This window comes from Rhodnius prolixus, unplaced genomic scaffold (genome assembly GCF_049639745.1).
Source record: "Rhodnius prolixus isolate KJV_2025 unplaced genomic scaffold, Rpr scaffold_5, whole genome shotgun sequence".
NCBI classification, from domain to species: Eukaryota; Metazoa; Arthropoda; class Insecta; order Hemiptera; family Reduviidae; genus Rhodnius; species Rhodnius prolixus.
Window position 1 is genome coordinate 2,578,362 of NW_027411624.1, and position 17,637 is coordinate 2,595,998.

At 37.7% G+C, this 17,637-nt stretch overlaps 1 protein-coding gene across 20 annotated transcripts in view; it reads right to left on the minus strand.

The window, feature by feature from the left end:
* The window catches only part of dlg1 (MAGUK family member discs large 1), a 775,373-nt gene that overhangs the window by 111,442 nt on the left and 646,294 nt on the right, over positions 1-17,637 (minus strand). For 10 of the 20 annotated variants that reach the window (XM_074136765.1, XM_074136768.1, XM_074136766.1 and 7 more), the window contains one exon: positions 6,553-6,618. The exons of 9 other annotated variants lie outside the window; for them this stretch is intronic. In XM_074136765.1, coding sequence (XP_073992866.1) covers positions 6,553-6,618 — 66 coding nt within the window. Of the gene's footprint in view, positions 1-6,552; positions 6,619-6,770; positions 6,843-17,637 lie in introns of those variants that run through there. One more of the 20 variants, XM_074136781.1, reaches the window with a different exon arrangement.

Sequence of the window (17,637 nt, forward strand, 5' to 3'; positions counted from 1 at the left end):
CTTTAGTACGAGTCGTATATTGAATGTTTTTAGAGTTATCTTGTGGTTTGTTATGAACCCGAAAGAGCACTGTGCAAATGCTGCCATCGTCAGCTGCCAGAATAGTATCTAAATTGGCAGGTAACGGACATCCAGTCGCTATCACAGCCTTCCACAATCGTTCTCTTCCTTTAGTATTATTAGCACATTCCAGGATTAGATGGTTGTGGCGTCTGCTATTATTCCAGAAGTACAGGAACACTGGCGGAGAAGTTTCCACCCCAATCCTGGCTAGATGGTGCGGCGAATAATTGTGGTTAAACCTCATTCTAATGACTGTGCTAACAAACTTCCAATTGTAGTTTATGTATCTGTAAAACCATGGTCTTTTGGGGATACTAGATTGTATGGCACGTTAGAGATTAACATGTCTTAACTCTTTCCCTTAAAAAAACGCTCATAACTTTTCCTGGAGGGTTTCAAAACAGTTTCAAAAAAAAAAAAAAAGGTTACTCTGCCCCAGATGTCAACCAACGTAAAAAATGAAAACTCGATTCAGCGAACTTCCGTTTAACCAAAAAAAAACGTATGACGTTTTTCCTATATCGTCATTCCTAAACCGAATTCGAACTTCCTGCTGCTTTTTTTTATCGTTCTGAATTACGCTGACGTAATTTAGAAGCCACAAAAACTTTGTAAAAACTATTTCTCATACTTAGGGAACATAAAAAACTGATAGTTCCGGGTGCAAACTAAAAAACAGGAAATCTTTCCACTGCACTTACGAGCGGGAATAAGAAAATACCTATCAACCATACGTAGAAGATAAAACTAATCGATTCATTGATAAATTCAATTGAATCTAATCTATTGCGACAATATTTACAAGCCCCGACTAGGCAATTCTTAAAAAGCTGTCCTAAGGAAAAAATTCTTTCCCATATCTAGCTGGCTGATAACAGAATACGAGTAGGTGATAACAGTTGGAGAACCCGTTTGTGAACACATCGTTAAAGCAGGTGTTACGTTATTTTTACTTACATACTTCTTAGTAAACGAACATCATTTAGGTAAATATTTGTTGAAACATGCGTGCTGGTGCATGAATACACGATTTAAAAAAAAAAAAAAAAATAGAAATCGATTGTTTTCATTCGAGATTTCACAAAAACAGAATTACCATAAAATGTTAGCAATTAGGGGAATAAGAAAAATCAGACTGATTTTTGAACTGTTCTAACCTCTATAAACTTTAACTAGATCTGAAGAAGCTTGCAGCACACGACGATTTAATTAAGTTTATTACATAATTTTTATGTAATCGTATCGATTATCGATGTTTCAGTTGACATCGAAAATATCTGTTTCTCTTGAGTCCAAAAAAAGTGATTTTTACAAAAATTATCCCTGGGTGTTAGTCTGCCTGAATATCCGCCATAAAACAAATAATTGCCCCGGAAGTTCAACTTTAGTATTTTGTTTAAGTGTTGAAAGCGGAAGCCACAATCAGGTTTTGGTCATAATCAGTGAACCCGGAAGTACTGATTTTCTTTTAATTTGGTGTGCCAATGGCTTTGCAACAGGAAACATTTTTCGAGGAAAATTCTGTTGAGGGCACTTCCTGGACAGAGAGAGGTTACAATCCATCGCGGCAGGTTTTCACCAATTTCGGGTCTTCATCCATCATTAGAACCTCAAAAAAAAAAAAAACTGTGGCTGTGTCATGGACACGGCCGTGTGTTGTACGTGAATACGTTTACGTAACAGGTTATATTTTTTTATATAAAATATTTTTATTTATGTATTTAGGATGAAATCAAATTTGTCATCATTTATCGACTAATTGAGTCGCGGTTTTGAACCCAACATTTATTTTTTTACGTTCCCGGCACAGCTTGACTCGGTCATATGGTGTTTTATTATTACCATTCGATTGTTCTTGAGAAGCCCTTTCCAACCGTATACGACCTCTGTATTTGGTTTTAGTTTTTCGACGCGTATAGGCCGACATTATATATTTTTGATAATATTTTTTTATTCTAACACCTTATTATATTCAATATCATTATTTTACAATATATAATCGATAGATTGTGACGACAGCTGTCGATTAAAACTTAAACGAACATCGTAGCTTCTCCGAGTCAAAAGTTATACTAATTGCAAATCTCGATACACAGCAAAATGATCTCAAAATGGCGGCGCTTCCCCCTCCACCGCGCGCAATGCGTCACAGTCCTCGCTTATCGTAATGAATTTTTTGATCCTTTAGCTATCCAATGGTCTAATTTAATTTTGAATGTAGACGATAGATTCGAAACTATAATACCAAACTGTATCCCCTGATTTTGTTATCATTAGGTTTTTTGGATTGCCTCCATATGATAGCAAATTTAAAGACGTATTCACGTCAAAAAAAAAAAAGGCTTGTGAGTATTCACGTGCGATTTCATTTTTTCGCTCTGCCAGCCAGCTAGTTATTAGTTCTACAGGACTTGCTTTAGCCATAGAACGGAAGAATCAACTAAATTAACAACATTAAAACGCCTAGTTATCATCGCGCTATGATGACGAGTTAATGTGCGTATCACTTCCTGTAAGCATTCATTTGTTTTGGAGATCAAATTACTATTTGAATATTTGTAATTCTGTTTGTAAGTCTCAGTGCTGGATGGTTTTACAAGCGATAAATAAGTACACATTTATGTAAGTTCGGAGCTACTAAAACATTATGTATTTCGTATATTTACATAATATGTAAAGCAAATATATATATATTTATGAACATGAACCATGTTCATCTGAAACTGTTTGCTTAGGGTTTGCTTGTTTTAGGAATAGTTAATTTCTGTAATGATTCGTAATGATGTTTAATACGGTTAATTGAAACAGTTTACAAGTTTTCTGGGGGATAACCACCCACCATTCTCACAAAAAATCCACCCATACACCATCAAACGATGATTTGCAGATCTTGCAACTTAAAATCATGCATGAAATGTTTGTTGGGAGGGTGGATGATTAAGAAACAGTTAATGATCTAGCCCTAGCCCTTTTGTTTTGCCTCTTGAAACCCCTAAAACAATCCCCCCTACATCCCCTTTACAACAAACTTCTATGCAGTAAACGTGTAGAGACAGTGTGCTGCTGGCCCTTATAACGGCAGACAGAGCCTGTGTTAGGTAATTAAGAGGAGGAGTTTGGTGAATAGCTGATGCAAATATGGAAGTGGGGAGTGTTCATTACGTCCCTTCAGCGCTCTCCCTCCTGGGGATGATAAGCACAATCCCGCTGAGTTGGTCATATCAGTTCTCTGCTGCTGCTGCTGCTTCGTCCCTCCCCCGCATCGCAAATTCTGCATACTACCACTTCTGCTGATTGTTTAAATAAGCCTAAGGTGTTTAAATTAATTTTAGCTACTTCCGGAATGGGCGATAATTATGTTCCGAGAGATATAACCGTCCACAGCAAAGGCCCCCCCCCAAGGCCCTGCTACAGCACATCCAAAAGATATCTGGTGAAATTTATGTCCTACTCCAACCAACACCTGGTTGACTTCTCAGGCAGCTGAATTTTCCACGAATGATGGCATCACGATCTATTGGAAGGCAAACTGGAGTCTGCTCTAGCTCATCACACGAGAATCAGGTCAAGTGATTCCAAAACAGCCTGCGAAACCTATCTTCACCTAGGCGAAGGCAAGTCTTTCTGATCTTTGGCTTGAGAAATAAGGGAATGGTCCAGACAGTGGCTCCTCTTCTTTATTTTTACGGAGAGATCTGACCTTGCGCGCCTTCTCTTGTCAGGGCGTCAGCCATTTAATTTCCACAGCACCAAGAACAGAGACGACTTTGCTTTCTCTCCCTAGGCAACCGAGTTTCCCGGAACATGATGCCATTGAAGCCTAAGACTGTATTGGCAGCCTGGTAATTGGAAAGGTTGAAGATCTCGATAGTCCCATTTTTTTTTTTTTGGCAAAATTACACTGAAAACATCTTTTTTATAGCGTGAATTTCCATGATGATGCTGAGAAATTTGCTAATGAGTTTCGAGCATCTGATTCTTAGTCAAAGCCCCGAATTCCTCTGGATCCACAGCACCAAACCTTGTTGCTATCTATTAACAAGAAGAGGAAGTCGAAGAAGAAGAGGTAGGAGGAGTTCCAGGTTACTTGGGCTACGATTCATCCAGGAAATTGATAGATTTACTTCCGGTAAAACCAAAATTTGCCACAGTTTATTCCCTCCTCAGTTTTAGTTTAAAAAACTGCGTTTTTTCTAAAATAAAAATGAATAGAATATTCTCATACAAAACTAAATAATACCAACGTAGACCAAAAAAAAAGGTGGAAAAAATTCAAATGAAACGTAGACGAAGAAGAGGCCGACAGTGAAATGTAAATTAACCACCAGGATGGTATAAAAGAAAGGAAAAAGGAATAATGTAGTGTCATAATTAAATGTGAAAAGTTAGTGGTCGTTATTTCAAGAAACTAGAAGAACACTGGTGGGGTACGTAAGGAAGAACGCTGTGGCTGGAAGAAGTTGCGAAAGATAAGAAAAGATAAAAGTCTAGACTGTACCATGCACGAGGCAAGAGTTTCTCCACAGCATCAGTGGAAATTGTACAATACAATGGACCCAGAGGGTAACTCTGCCCTGTAGCCACCCTCTACCACTTCGGCCGACTGAATGAATAAATAAACTCTTTGGAGTAAAAATTCTTTAGGAAGATTCCCGTCCAAAAAAAGGGGAAGGTTCTAAAATATACGCTGCTAGCCAATCGAGATTTGCGACTCACCTGGGAGTGAAATAATGAGGCTCCAGTAAATTGCTTTTGGGTGAAGATTAAGGGCGGTCCAGCTACAACAGCAGATAGTTCCATTAAGGAAGATAATCTTCAAGGGGGAAAGTCTCCATTAGGCGATGTTTACCTGTTTTAGGGACACTATAAAATGGATGCAACTACAAACAGCTCCTTTGGGAAGGATTAACCCCCCCCCCACTTCCACCTCCATGCAATGACATAGACATAAACACGGTTTTTTGAAGTGAATTTTTAAAAATTTATTAACAACATAACAATTTATCCCGCCGGAAGCCCCCCCTGCAAAGAAAGAGAGTCTCTGCAGAACTGAACAGTCCCCTTATCTCCAGACGGGATAAGGGGAGAGAGAAGGGAAAGAAGCTGATGGTCAAGAACAGATTGATAAAGATGTTTACAAAAGATAGGCGTGGAAGTTTTCCCAATATAGCCGACAGGAGAAGCCATCAACCAGTTTGGTATTGTTTTGCCAGCCATTAGGGATAGTCCTTCAGGTTAAGGTGCACACAAAACCAATACACACGCAAATTAATAAATAAAAGCACACTCAGGTCCAACAGGATCCGTAAAGGAAATTTAAAACATTTAAGGAGAGATTTGAAATTTAACAAACATTACTGAGATACAATTTTGGAAATATACTCGTATATAAAACTCCAGGGTCTTGTTTCCGTTCAAACAATGCTTTTAATGCCAGATAACAGGTGGTGAGTCCGTAAATTACTCTTTTCTGGGCACTTTAGAGGGGATATTTAAAGGGAAAATCAATTTTCTTGGTAAATTGTGTGTTTAAATGAAAGTTTTCAAGATATTTAGATGTATTGCAACACGCACAGGGGAAACCAGGTAATGGTTACTTGCAGATCAGTAGATGCGCAGCAGGAGCCAGCCTGTAAATGGCCACAAAATTAAAAACAGGTCTTTAAATATCTCTGACGTATTGGGTAAATACCAACGGCAAGAAGAGCAATGAATCTCTAATCAAGAAGGCCTTCAAAAAGACAAACAAACAGGAAGTATCAAAACTGGAGGTAAATTTGTATTCCGGTCCTCACTTTATCGGTCTCAAAAAAAGGAAATGAAAAATACCGCATTTAGGTAGCTGAGATGCGGATATCTTTAGGCAAAAATGAAAATAGAGGGGAAAACTAAAAGGGGCATGGCCGGAAAACAGATGTATCGCATGGGCCTTTGCAGGTTCTGTGTCAGGAAGAAGAGGAAACGGCACTGCACGTGTTGTGTAGTGCTTTACCCAAAGAGTCGCTCTCCAGAATTAAGAGTCTCAATTAAACGGACGGGTCTGGAGCTGGCGAGCTCTAAAGCTGGAGAGAGCCATAATAGATCCAAAGAGGTCGCAGTGGCGTAGGCCTTAAGGGCCGCCCTAATGGCCGGAAAGGTAAAATTATTTGATTCAAAATAATGGAGAACAAGTAGCCCCTGGAAAGCTGAATCCAGGAACAAAGGAAATGGAAATGCTGGAGACATGCATCATGGGACATCGTGGAGAAAATAATTTTTGAGATAATATATATTACTTTACATAAACACAGTCCATAAACATTACAGCGAAAACCTTTTATTTCAGGGAATTTTACTAACATCCAAAAATCTACCCGAGGAAAATCCAAGCTTTTCTAATTTTGATACTATCGCGAAAATTCTCTAATTATAAAAAGGGAAAATGGAAAATTGTTTTGGGGGAAAAAAACAAAAAAACAAACAAAATTAAGCATACATTGACCAATTTACCTGGAAAACATCGTCATCATTATCGATATCAATATCGACAGTCTTTTCTTTCTCCCAGTTGCGATCCTGTCGGTTGCAAACAGAAACAAAATATAAGACACCGTAGAAAAAAAAAAGAAAAATCAAATAAAATGAATAAATAACTCAAATTAGGTAAAAAATACTTCTTTTTTTTAAAATTCTTTCATCTGTTGGTATTTAGAAATATCGATAACTACCATTTCAACAAAAAGATCAGTAAATGATCCATAGCTGTCTTTTTTTAAAAATCTCATTTTCATGATTTAATCCACCTGGAAGAATTTTTCTTTTTCTTTTTTCTTCTGGGGAAAAACCTCACCATTTAAACGCTTCCAATTCACAATATTTACTGAAAGAAAGCAATCCAAACGAGCTTTATAATAGCGAACAGCCGGCGAGAGAGGGGGGGGGTTAAAACAAAAAACAAAACCGAATAAATAAGAAGTAAAATAAAAAAAGTCCTTCAGGAAGTGGGGGTGAAAAGAACGGAAGGGCTTTATATACGAAGTCACGCGATGGCAGCTTGGTGACGTCACGGCGCTGTGACGTTTCGCTATCTAGACCCCCACAAAACAAATCGGGGCCCCCTCCCCACCCGCTTAATAAACACAAAAAACCTAACCCTCTCGTTTTGGAAATCAATTATTTAGGTGAAGGGGGGGCTGACAGACCCCGGGTACTACCTGTCGTGTTTTAGCGGAATTAATGTCAGCGGTGAAAACTTAAATAGGATTTCCGCCAACTACTTCCTGCTAGACATTAAGAGAGAAAGAGTGTGGTTGGTAGATAGGCAGAGAGAGGCCACACCCACAATGGCCCCACGTGGATCAATTTCCAATATCTGGTCGACGCAATACAACTGTTGTATTATTAGATCGTAATCTAGGTAGTTTTTTTTTGTTCCTAAAAATAGCGTACCTAGAGTAGAAATAGAGGTAATCAAACACGGCCAGATATAACATCAATATCAATTATTACTAGCATGTCAATTTGATAATCGATTAAACAAACTGTCACGTAAATACAATGAAGGTAATAAGACTGAATTTTATTTCCATCGTACGCTGCACAGGAAGTGCAACTCTCTTTACCATCCATCAAAAGGAAGGAGTACCAACCTTGAGGCAGCAAAAAAATTTAAAAAATCCTTAGAAATTCCTAATTTGGAGCCCGCCACCTTTGCAACATCTGGAGAGGGTGCTGTGTATGCGGGTGGAGAATGTTAGTGAAACAGAAAGTGGTTACTAATTTTTGTGATGGGGTGCCTCCAAGGTCCTAGGGAACACCGAACGCGGCCCACTGCGGCTTCTCACGCCATATAATCTTCCTTAAATCCTTTTCCCATCTCCATTTCATAATCTCATCAACCTGGGGAATTGGTTAGTGCTGCTAATCTTTGGAACGGCCACAATCAATTCAAACAACACCCCCACCATAAAACCAAAACAGAACTCAAAATCCTTACATTTTAACAGGAAGAATAATTAATGCCAGTTTCAGTCATGATTAAACTTTATTATGCCGGAGCTTTCGACCTAAAGGACTAGGTCATCTTCAGGGCTAATTTACAAAATTGTAACGAAGTTGATCTGAGCCAGAGAAGAAAGGCCTAGATTGTTCTGGGAGTTGGGTGACCAAAGTCTATAACGGTTCACCACTGTGTAAACAAAAGGCCAGACTTTACCTGAGCCGGAGAAGAAAGAGTTAGATTGATCAGGGAGTTTAGTGACCGAAGCCTTTAACGGTCCAGCATAATAACATTTATAATGACTGAAACTGGCATTAATTTTTTTTATTCTATTGTAACCATGATTCAGTCAGCAAAAATAATGAACACTTAATTTTAACCCTTAAACTTAATTTGGGTGGGGTGGGGGGTTCACCGTTAGAAAGTGTGGGAAGGTCAAGTTCCCCATCCCTCGTTGGTTGGCTATTCCTTTACTGTGAGTTAGCTTGGTTATCTTTGAACGGGGATAGTCCCCCGACCCTTATCCCACAGCTTCCCTAGAGGATCCCTTTAATTGGATGATCACTCCGACAAACCCATGTATAAACCCCCCCTTTAACATAGTAACGAGAGATTCCGATCGCCATGTTACAATCAATTCCCCTGGAACCCAATCTAAATATAAAGTTCCCCCACTTCTTGCGTTTTTGTTTTTTTGTTAATCAGCGGCTACTTCCGGTGAAATGATCTCAGCAGGAGAAAGTTAACGAATTAACGTCGTATTTATGACCGGAAATCTAATCGAAATTGTAGTAACGTGTGCTCCAAAACAGTTAATGCTAAGTCTGTGTCAGGTACAGATCACACTCAGCTCGAAATTGCCGACAATTTTTTTGCCTGATGAATTAATGAATTTTCCGCCGTAAAAATATTGTCCATTCAGTTGTTAATTTGCCACTAAATTGAAGAGAAAACGCATTTTCCTCGGCAATTATGCAAAAAAGAAACACCCCCTAATTTGATTAAGCCTCGCCCCTCTTCCGGTGAAGTAGTGTTAATTAAAGGCAGTGCCATCTCTATCTCTTGTCAGTTTATACCAACTCTCACCTAAATTATGTTTCCGCCCTCTTCATTTAACCTCTTAAGAGGCGGGACAGTGTAATTTTTCCCCAGCTGTTTAATAAAGAGAATTAATTGGAACACAATGTTGGGGTAAAAGAGAAATTTATTGTGAGAGAATTAAACTTTTTATCACTTAAACTGTTGTTGATATTAAACAAAGTGGCATAACTCAATTGAATGCACAATTTTTCTTCTATGATCCCATATTTACAGGACAAACATTTACAAGTACGGCTCCTTCAACACTACCAGATACTTACTAAGCAAGATTCCCATTTCGAAGACATAACTGGCCGCCACTGGCCCATAAAGAGGGATTTCTGTGCGACCGCAGGCCGATCTTGTATCGACAAGTCCACTTCGGGGGACGGATTGTGCCGTGGGCTGCCACTATCCAGGTATCTTGGAGTATTACTGGATCGTGGCCTGACTTTTACCCTCTCACATAAAGGAGAGAGTAAATAAAGGGTAAGGCGTTATTCCCGCTGATCTGCAGGGACTCTAAACTGTCTCCAGAGAATGAACTCCTCCTGTTCAAGGTAGTGGTTAGGCCTATGCAACTTTATGCTTGTCCCGCCTGGAGTCTGACATGTCAATCCAATATCGCCTCGCTGCAGATCATACAAAATAAATTCCTCGAGCGTGTCACAACTATCCCCGCTACAGACCGTATTATAGACTTACACTCTAACACCAACATGGACTGTGTAGAACACCTACATCAAGTACCTCGCTACTGGTTTCTTCAGTAAGTTGCGAACCAAGTCACAACCACCTATGCAGACCAATAGGGGACTACAGTTTGGACACGGTGCACAGGTACAGGAGAGTTAGGGACTCCCTGAAGTCAAACTTTCCTTAGAGGCTGAGGCTTTTTTCATGAGTTTTTTTGCCTCATTATTCAATTTTTATATTTTATTTTATTTTGTAGCAATTTATGTAATTAGCTGGAGATTATAGTATTTATACTGGCACTCCTTATGTACATATGTATATACTTTAAAATGTTAAATAAAGTTTATTCTATCCTGTGCGAGGGAAACCCAGAATCTTGGCAGCACTTCCTGTGAAATTTCCAATTGTTCTTGACCTTCTGTCAAGAAATCACGCCCTCTTTGTAGTTAATCTCATTACAGATATCGCTATCCGTCCAGTGAGCTGTAAGACGCTCTTCTAGGAAGAGGAAATCTAAGGGCTAAGCAGCTGGAATCCTGAATCTCCGCACAGGAATCCAGTACTAATCACCACTTGGCGTGACCCATCTTATTGTTCTTCTATAGTACGAGAATTCTTGTCATTTTCAATTTAATTAAAACTTGCGTATTTCAGAAATGTTTAAAATATTAAAAATGAAATCTTCATGTTTCAGTATCCATCTTAGCCACTAAGTGCTGCTTCTTGGCGACCAGGAAGTGCCTGAAGGAAAAACAGGAAGAGAAAGAACAAAAAAGAAAAAGGTGAAAACCTCTGGAAAACTTTAAACTTTCCTGCCAATAAATATTAAAATGTAAAAGAGGGAAAGTAATTGGGAGAGACTAGAAAAAATAAAAAAGGCTGTGGGAAAGGTGACAAAAAAGATATATGAATAGGGATAAAACATTCCTGAACGCCCAGGATCTAAGAGAGAGCTGAAAACTTGAATGCTCCTTTTTATCCTCCCCAAGCTTGGACTGGGAGAAACGCCGAACCTGGATAAGTGCCGAGATCAATTAGAGCCAGAAGTTTGGCAAAAGACAATACCCAAGCTCCACCACTGCCTCTGATGATCTAGAATGGAACTACCTGACTGGAGGCTGGAAATTGAATATATACGTAGAGAGGTGAGCAGGGGAGAGGAAGACAAGACACAATTTTTCTCTTTGTTTTCTCTGCGAGAAAATGTCAATTTTTTAAACTCTATCTTAAGTTTAAAATTCACCGCACTATCGTTTAATAGCTCCATTTTATGTTTTAAATATAACTATCCACACAGACCTGGAAATTCCGTTTGTAGGTCCAGGTTGCTGGAAATCACTACAGAAACTTTCATCAGAACTTACAGTCCGCATTCCAATTCTCTTGTCCACCATTTATCATCTCATCACCTTCTAGATCATCCTCTAGACGATTAAAACGCCCAGTGGCCTCGCGATTTTCTCTCTTCAGGAGAGAGTAGCTAATCCTGGAAATGACTTAGAGAGTGTTACCTGGGTAACTTCTTCCCTCATTTAGTGGAGATTATAGTGGTGTCAGTTATTGTCCATAGTTACTAATAGTGTATCTAGCGCCGGTGTAACTTAACTAATTAATTAAAATAAAAATAAAATGATAGAAAATACCAATTTTAATATAAATATTCCTAAATATGGTAGGCATGCCATATTTTAGAATATCTTTACATACGCCCAAGAAATACCCACCAACACATTCTACCTAAACTTAAACCAATAAATAAATACGAGAACCGCCATTATGATCGTTAAGTTCCCATCCAATGGAATCGCCGCCAGTCGCTAAATTTAACACGATAAACTTCCGGTCACATCAATAACAATAAGCAAAAATTACTGTTTTGTAAAAATTTGAATTTACGAGCGTCGTTTGAAAAGTCCGTGCAAAAATAAAAACTACTTAATTTTTTGGGGTAAACCTTTTTTATTTTTCAACATAGTCTCCTTTTAGGCTTATACACTTCGTCCAACGCTGCTCTAGTTTGTTGATCCCTTCCGAATAATAGGATTTGTCCAAGTCTGAAAAATAGCCATTCGTTTCTGCAATCACCTCCTCGTTTGAATAAAATCTTTTTCCCGCCAGCCATTTCTTCATATTAGGGAGCAAATAGTAGTCCGAGGAAGCCAAGTCTGGAGAATAGGGGGGGATGTGAAACGAGTTGGAACCTTATTTCCATTAATTTTGCGACCACAACTGCTGAGGTGTGAGCTGGTGCGTTGTCGTGATGGAAGAGGACTTTTTTGTGGGCCAATCGTGGGCGTTTTTCTTGCAGCTCGGTTTTCAAACGGTCCAATAACGATGAATAATATGCACCTGTAATAGTTTTACCCTTTTCCAGATAGTCGATGAGGATTATTCCTGGCGAATCCCAAAAGACAGTCGCCATAATCTTTCCGGCCGAGGAACGGTCTTCGCCTTTTTTGGCGCAGATTCCCCCTTGGTAACCCATTGTTTAGATTGTTCTTTGGTCTCAGGAGTGTAGTGATGTATCCATGTTTCATCCACAGTGACGAAACGACGCTTAAAGTCCTGCGGATTCTTCTGGAACAGCTGCAAACCGTCCTTGCAACACTTCACACGATTTCGTTTTTGGTCAAGCGTGAGCAATCGTGGCACCCATCTTGCGGATAGCTTTGTCATGTCCAAATGTTGATGCAAAATATTTTGTACCCGTTCATTCGAGATGCCCACAGCACTAGCAATCTCACGCACCTTCACTCTTCTGTCATCCATCACCATATCATGGATTTTATCAATGATTTCTGGAGTAGTAACCTCAACAGGGCGTCCAGAACGTTCAGCGTCACTTGTGCCCATATGGCCACTCCGAAAATTTTGAAACCACTTATAAACTGTTCTAATGGAAGGTGCAGAGTCACCATAATGTTTATCAAGCTTCTCTTTAGTGTCCTGAGGCGTTTTGCCTTTCATAAAGTAGTGTTTAATCAACACACGAAATTCTTTTTCGTCCATTTTTTGAAAATCACTCGACTTCCTCGATTCAAACGAATGCCAAACACAAAGAAATAGACCGATCTGGCTGAAACTTGGTGTGTGTTCTTCCAAGAGATGCTACTAACTAAACATAACCTCGATCCGCGCCAGTAGTGCTATCTCTCTGACTTTGCACGGACTTTTCAAACGACCCTCGTAAGTTGTGCTAAGCATGCGTGCTTATTACTGTAGTAAATAAATTGAACACTTACATATCGCTACATACAACTTCCTGTTCAAAAGATCCGCGGAGTGGCTAAGTAAATAATCCATTCCATGTTGATAAGATCATAATTACTACTTCCAAGAGATAAGAGCTTGCCAGATAAGTAATGCCATTAATTTGCCATTTTGAAAAGATAAAACTCTATCTTAACTTTAAATGACAAAATATTTTATGTTGATAATTTATGTTAGAATGCGATATATCGATGGTAATAAATTTAACGATTCATTTTTTTTTTAGTGTTCACGGAAAATTTTACTTAATTCCATTCCTTGGACTAAAAAATGGATGCTTTAGGTATTCATCTAAAGCAGCGTTTCCCAACCTGTGGTGGTACGCGAAAAATAATCAATAATGGCGGACATAAAAAATTAAATCATAAAAATATCATAGATACGTTTTTCCCTATAATTCATAAAAAATTATTTTAATTAATAATATTATACAGTAAAGTTGTTAATATGTACAGTAATAAGGTTAGTCTGTCTCAAAGATAAACGAGAAAATATAATAGCACATTTAGCAGGATTAAAATTGTCTTTCATGGAGTATTTTCCAAAATTCGAAAACACGAATGATAATTGGATTTCAAACCCCTTCTATAAAGAAAATTTAGGAAAAGCTACAATTATCGATAAAAGATAAAGAAAATTTAATAGAATTATCATGTGACAGAACTTAGATGATAACTATGTAAAGATCTGCTTAAAGAGAGACTGGATTGTAATGAGTAAGCTCTATCCAAGCAACATTAAATTTAATTGGTACTTACAGGTAGTTGAATGCTTAAAAGATATTAATTTATAAGATTTGGGCACTATAAGAAGAAATTTGTAAATTAATTAATAATTTTGAAGAGAAAAATATGTTAGCAATTTTTAATTGTTTAAAAAAAGTTTTAAAACTAAGATCTTACACTTTACTAAGTTTTTAAAGTGAACATGAACTTGGAACTCCTTAGTAACAGATACATTGGTATCTCTATACAATAAAGATAGTAATAATACTCAGAATAACTAATTTCACGAAATACAATCATTTTTACGAAGTGGTACAATTTAGCATGATGTACTACGCGAGCCAAAAAAAAAAGGTTGGGAAACGCTGCTCTAACGTATCATTCCAGTAATGTGTATGAGCCTACTCACTTATACCCATACATTCAGAAAGTAGGCGGTTGAATGTGTTGCTGAAATTCCAGCGGTTTAATGAAAATTCCACCTCCAGAATTACCACTTTACTGGAGGGATTTCCTGTAAAACCTCGGGATAATTGCATGTTTGGAGATCAATAACTTTTTATTTTTTTAAAATAATTTTTAGAAAGAAAATTCATTTAAAAAGAATCCTAAACAATGGTGGGGCAGGTGGAGCCTTCTGAGGTGACGGATAGGATCAAAGATAGAATGTATATGCAGGAAATTGTAAATATCAAAATAACCTTCCGAGGCATTTTCAAAAACAAAAAAAGCCCATAAATTTGAACAAAGTACACTTCCGTTTGTGCGAATTTGACCTTATTTGTAGCGCCCCCTCTTAGTGACACCGAACGAAATATAAAATTTTGTGCTGTCAAAGGCTATTATTCGGTTTTTGAATTTAAAATGGGTAGCAACGTGATTTGCAATAACCCCATTTTTCTCTGTTCTTAAGAGATCGCAAAAGCGGAAATGACGGTCGCATCACTTCCCCTTAGGAAGTGTGAGAAAGAGGAACAAATCCTACATTAAATAAAGCAAAATAAAGGTATCTTCAACGGCTGGCGTAGATAAATACGATATATATATATAGGCATAAAGATACAATTTATTGGGATCCCATAACTGTCCTGTGTAATGGGATGATACCCACAGACATATGTATGTACATAGAAACGACAACAAGATTGAGTTTCACACTTTTTGTTTTTTGTAATGGCTGCCGTATCACAGACATATTCGTACGAACAGATTTTCCAAATTTACATATTTTATCCAGGAAAAGCTGTTATTTTCTTTTACTTTTTTTTTTTTTTGTTATTTATATAGCTGGGTAACGAGTTATCTGTCCACGATTATTCTGTTATATAAAGGTAATTCCAACTGTCATATCTTTTAACAAAGGAAGTTAGAAAAACGGGAACTACGCGCACAGATTACTCACTCTTATTCAACTTGTAAAATCTAGCTCTAAATAGTCGAAGGTAAGGGCGCCACGGTACCACGAGCGGTTATAGGCTAGACCCGCAAAGCTAAGATGTATTGTTTAGTTTAGTGGGTTCGATTCCCGGTTTTGGCCTTGGATTTAAGTAAAGTAATCGCCTATTTTTTCAGGCGGGGCTTAACGTCCAACTACCATTTACTAGGTGTCGTGGACGGAGGCGACTAGCAAACATACTTTACTATTTCTCATTTAACCATTAAATAAAATCCAAGGCCTAAGACCGGGAATCGAACCCAGTACCACAATGCATATTAGCTTTGCAGGTCTCGCCTCTTAACCGCTCGGCTACCGTGGTGGCCTTGGATTTTATTTAATGGTTAAATGAGAAATAGTAAAGTATGTTTGCTAGTCGCCTCCGACCACGACACCTGATTGGTAGTTGGACGTTAAGCCCCGCCTGAAAAAATAGGCGATTCCTTTACTTTTACTTTTTACTAATCGAAGATAAACTAGTTAAGAGACAAGGCACGTTTTTAAGTACCGTTTTTCAAAATTCGGCCGCTTCAATGATGCATCCTTACATTTTCTCTTCAGAGAGCTTCTTACAGCTCACTGTCCGGTGATGGACAGTGTTGTCTGTAACGAGAGGGAACACTGTCCGCAGGCCGGCAGTGCACTGTAAAAAAAAAAAAAAAAAAAACTCCAGGCGCCAATAATCTCAGATGTTATTCAGGAAGTAAGTAAGCATTTCTACAACCGATTTTTGCCGTGCCTATGGTATTGGACATAACTTAGAATTAAAGCCATTTAACCTGTTAAGTTGTGTTTAACGTGTATACACGGTCAAACCAAATCTCTGTTACGGTGCGTTCGACGTGTATACTCATTGTGAAAAATACATGAAATTGCCATTAACTATAAAAACTAGAAATTTTAATTAAATACAATAAGCAATATTATTTGGTGGGATATTTCCTCTATCTTACCAATAGAACTGCGGTGGGAGTTAGCCAAATGATAAGTGGTTGGTACATGTTTGGCCTCCCGCATTAGAGATTGGGGAATTACGCTTACAAATAGAAGCTCTCAACCCTTGTGCTTTTTTACCTTTTAGATAGAGATTCAGGACCTCGGTACGAGCATGATTTCATTTTGCACAGAATTTAAAGCTCTCTTTTCTTCCTTGTAAAGCTCTTGGCGTTCCTAGTTAACTAGAGCAATGCATATGTGAAGAAACGGTGCAAGATTTTTTTGGAATGAGCACAGAATGCTTCTCTATAATCTGTAAGCCCCAGAGAGATTGCAGAAAAAGTCGCTTGCAGTGACTATTATGACTATTGTAAACTTTTGGTTGTTTTGCTCTGTGCGTTCGACGTGTATACGACGTCATTGTCTTGATTTTAATTCCGCACACTGTGGGGTTTTTTAACTGGCTAATAAGTAACATATCGCAGAAATAAAAGAAGCAAACGAATAAAGAAAGAAATTAGTTTCAAAAAGAAGAAGAAGAAAAATACTAATTACTTCCTGTCAACTGACGCAAAGAAAAATCATTTCATTTTCCAAAGAAAATTTACAACTAATTATAATTTAAAAACATTAATTCACAATAAAATATGAATTCTTTTAAAAAACATTTAGCACGATTTAAGTTTATTTTCTTTGTGATTCAAGAGGTAAATTAGTTTTTATACATATATATAAATATATTAAAAAAAGGTAATTATAAGTGGGGAAAAAATATTTTTGTATTAACAATAAAAACGATTTTAATTAGCAGAACACAAAAACTCTAAAATTGAGTTCTTTTCATTTAATTAGAAATTAAATTTAACGGGAAGAAAAGGAAAAAATAAGGAACTAGAGCCGAGAGATCCAGGATTGGTAGTGTCCCTTAATTATCATCCTCTTTCTCTTTAACTATACAATTTTTACGTAAATTGAATTTCAGGATGTAGCCTTTTATTTAGGAGCTTTTTTCCTTGGCGGGAAAAATCTGGAAAATGTTTTTCTTGAAAATAAATTCTTGAATGCGACCTTTTTTTTTTTTTTTTTGAAAGGAAGTATCTTTTATTATAATTCAAGCAATAATTAGTAAAAATGGTTGAAGTAAAACTGCATGTGGAATATTCACACGGCTGGCTCCAATTCCACAACCTCCATAATGAAGAAACTTCTCATGAACTTTTAAAAAAATTGAACTTGGCCGTAAAAAAAATAAAGTGGTGCTTATAATTAACCTGTGGTAAGCTTAGTCCACATTATAAGCGCGGGTGTATTATGGTCATTGACACAAAACTATACAACAACTTCTCGTTCATTTTACAAGGTAACATTTCTATATTGTAACATGACATCATAATCGTGCAATCCTGGTCTGCAGGACACACAATAGCAACCAAGATAGATGACCTAATTCCAGA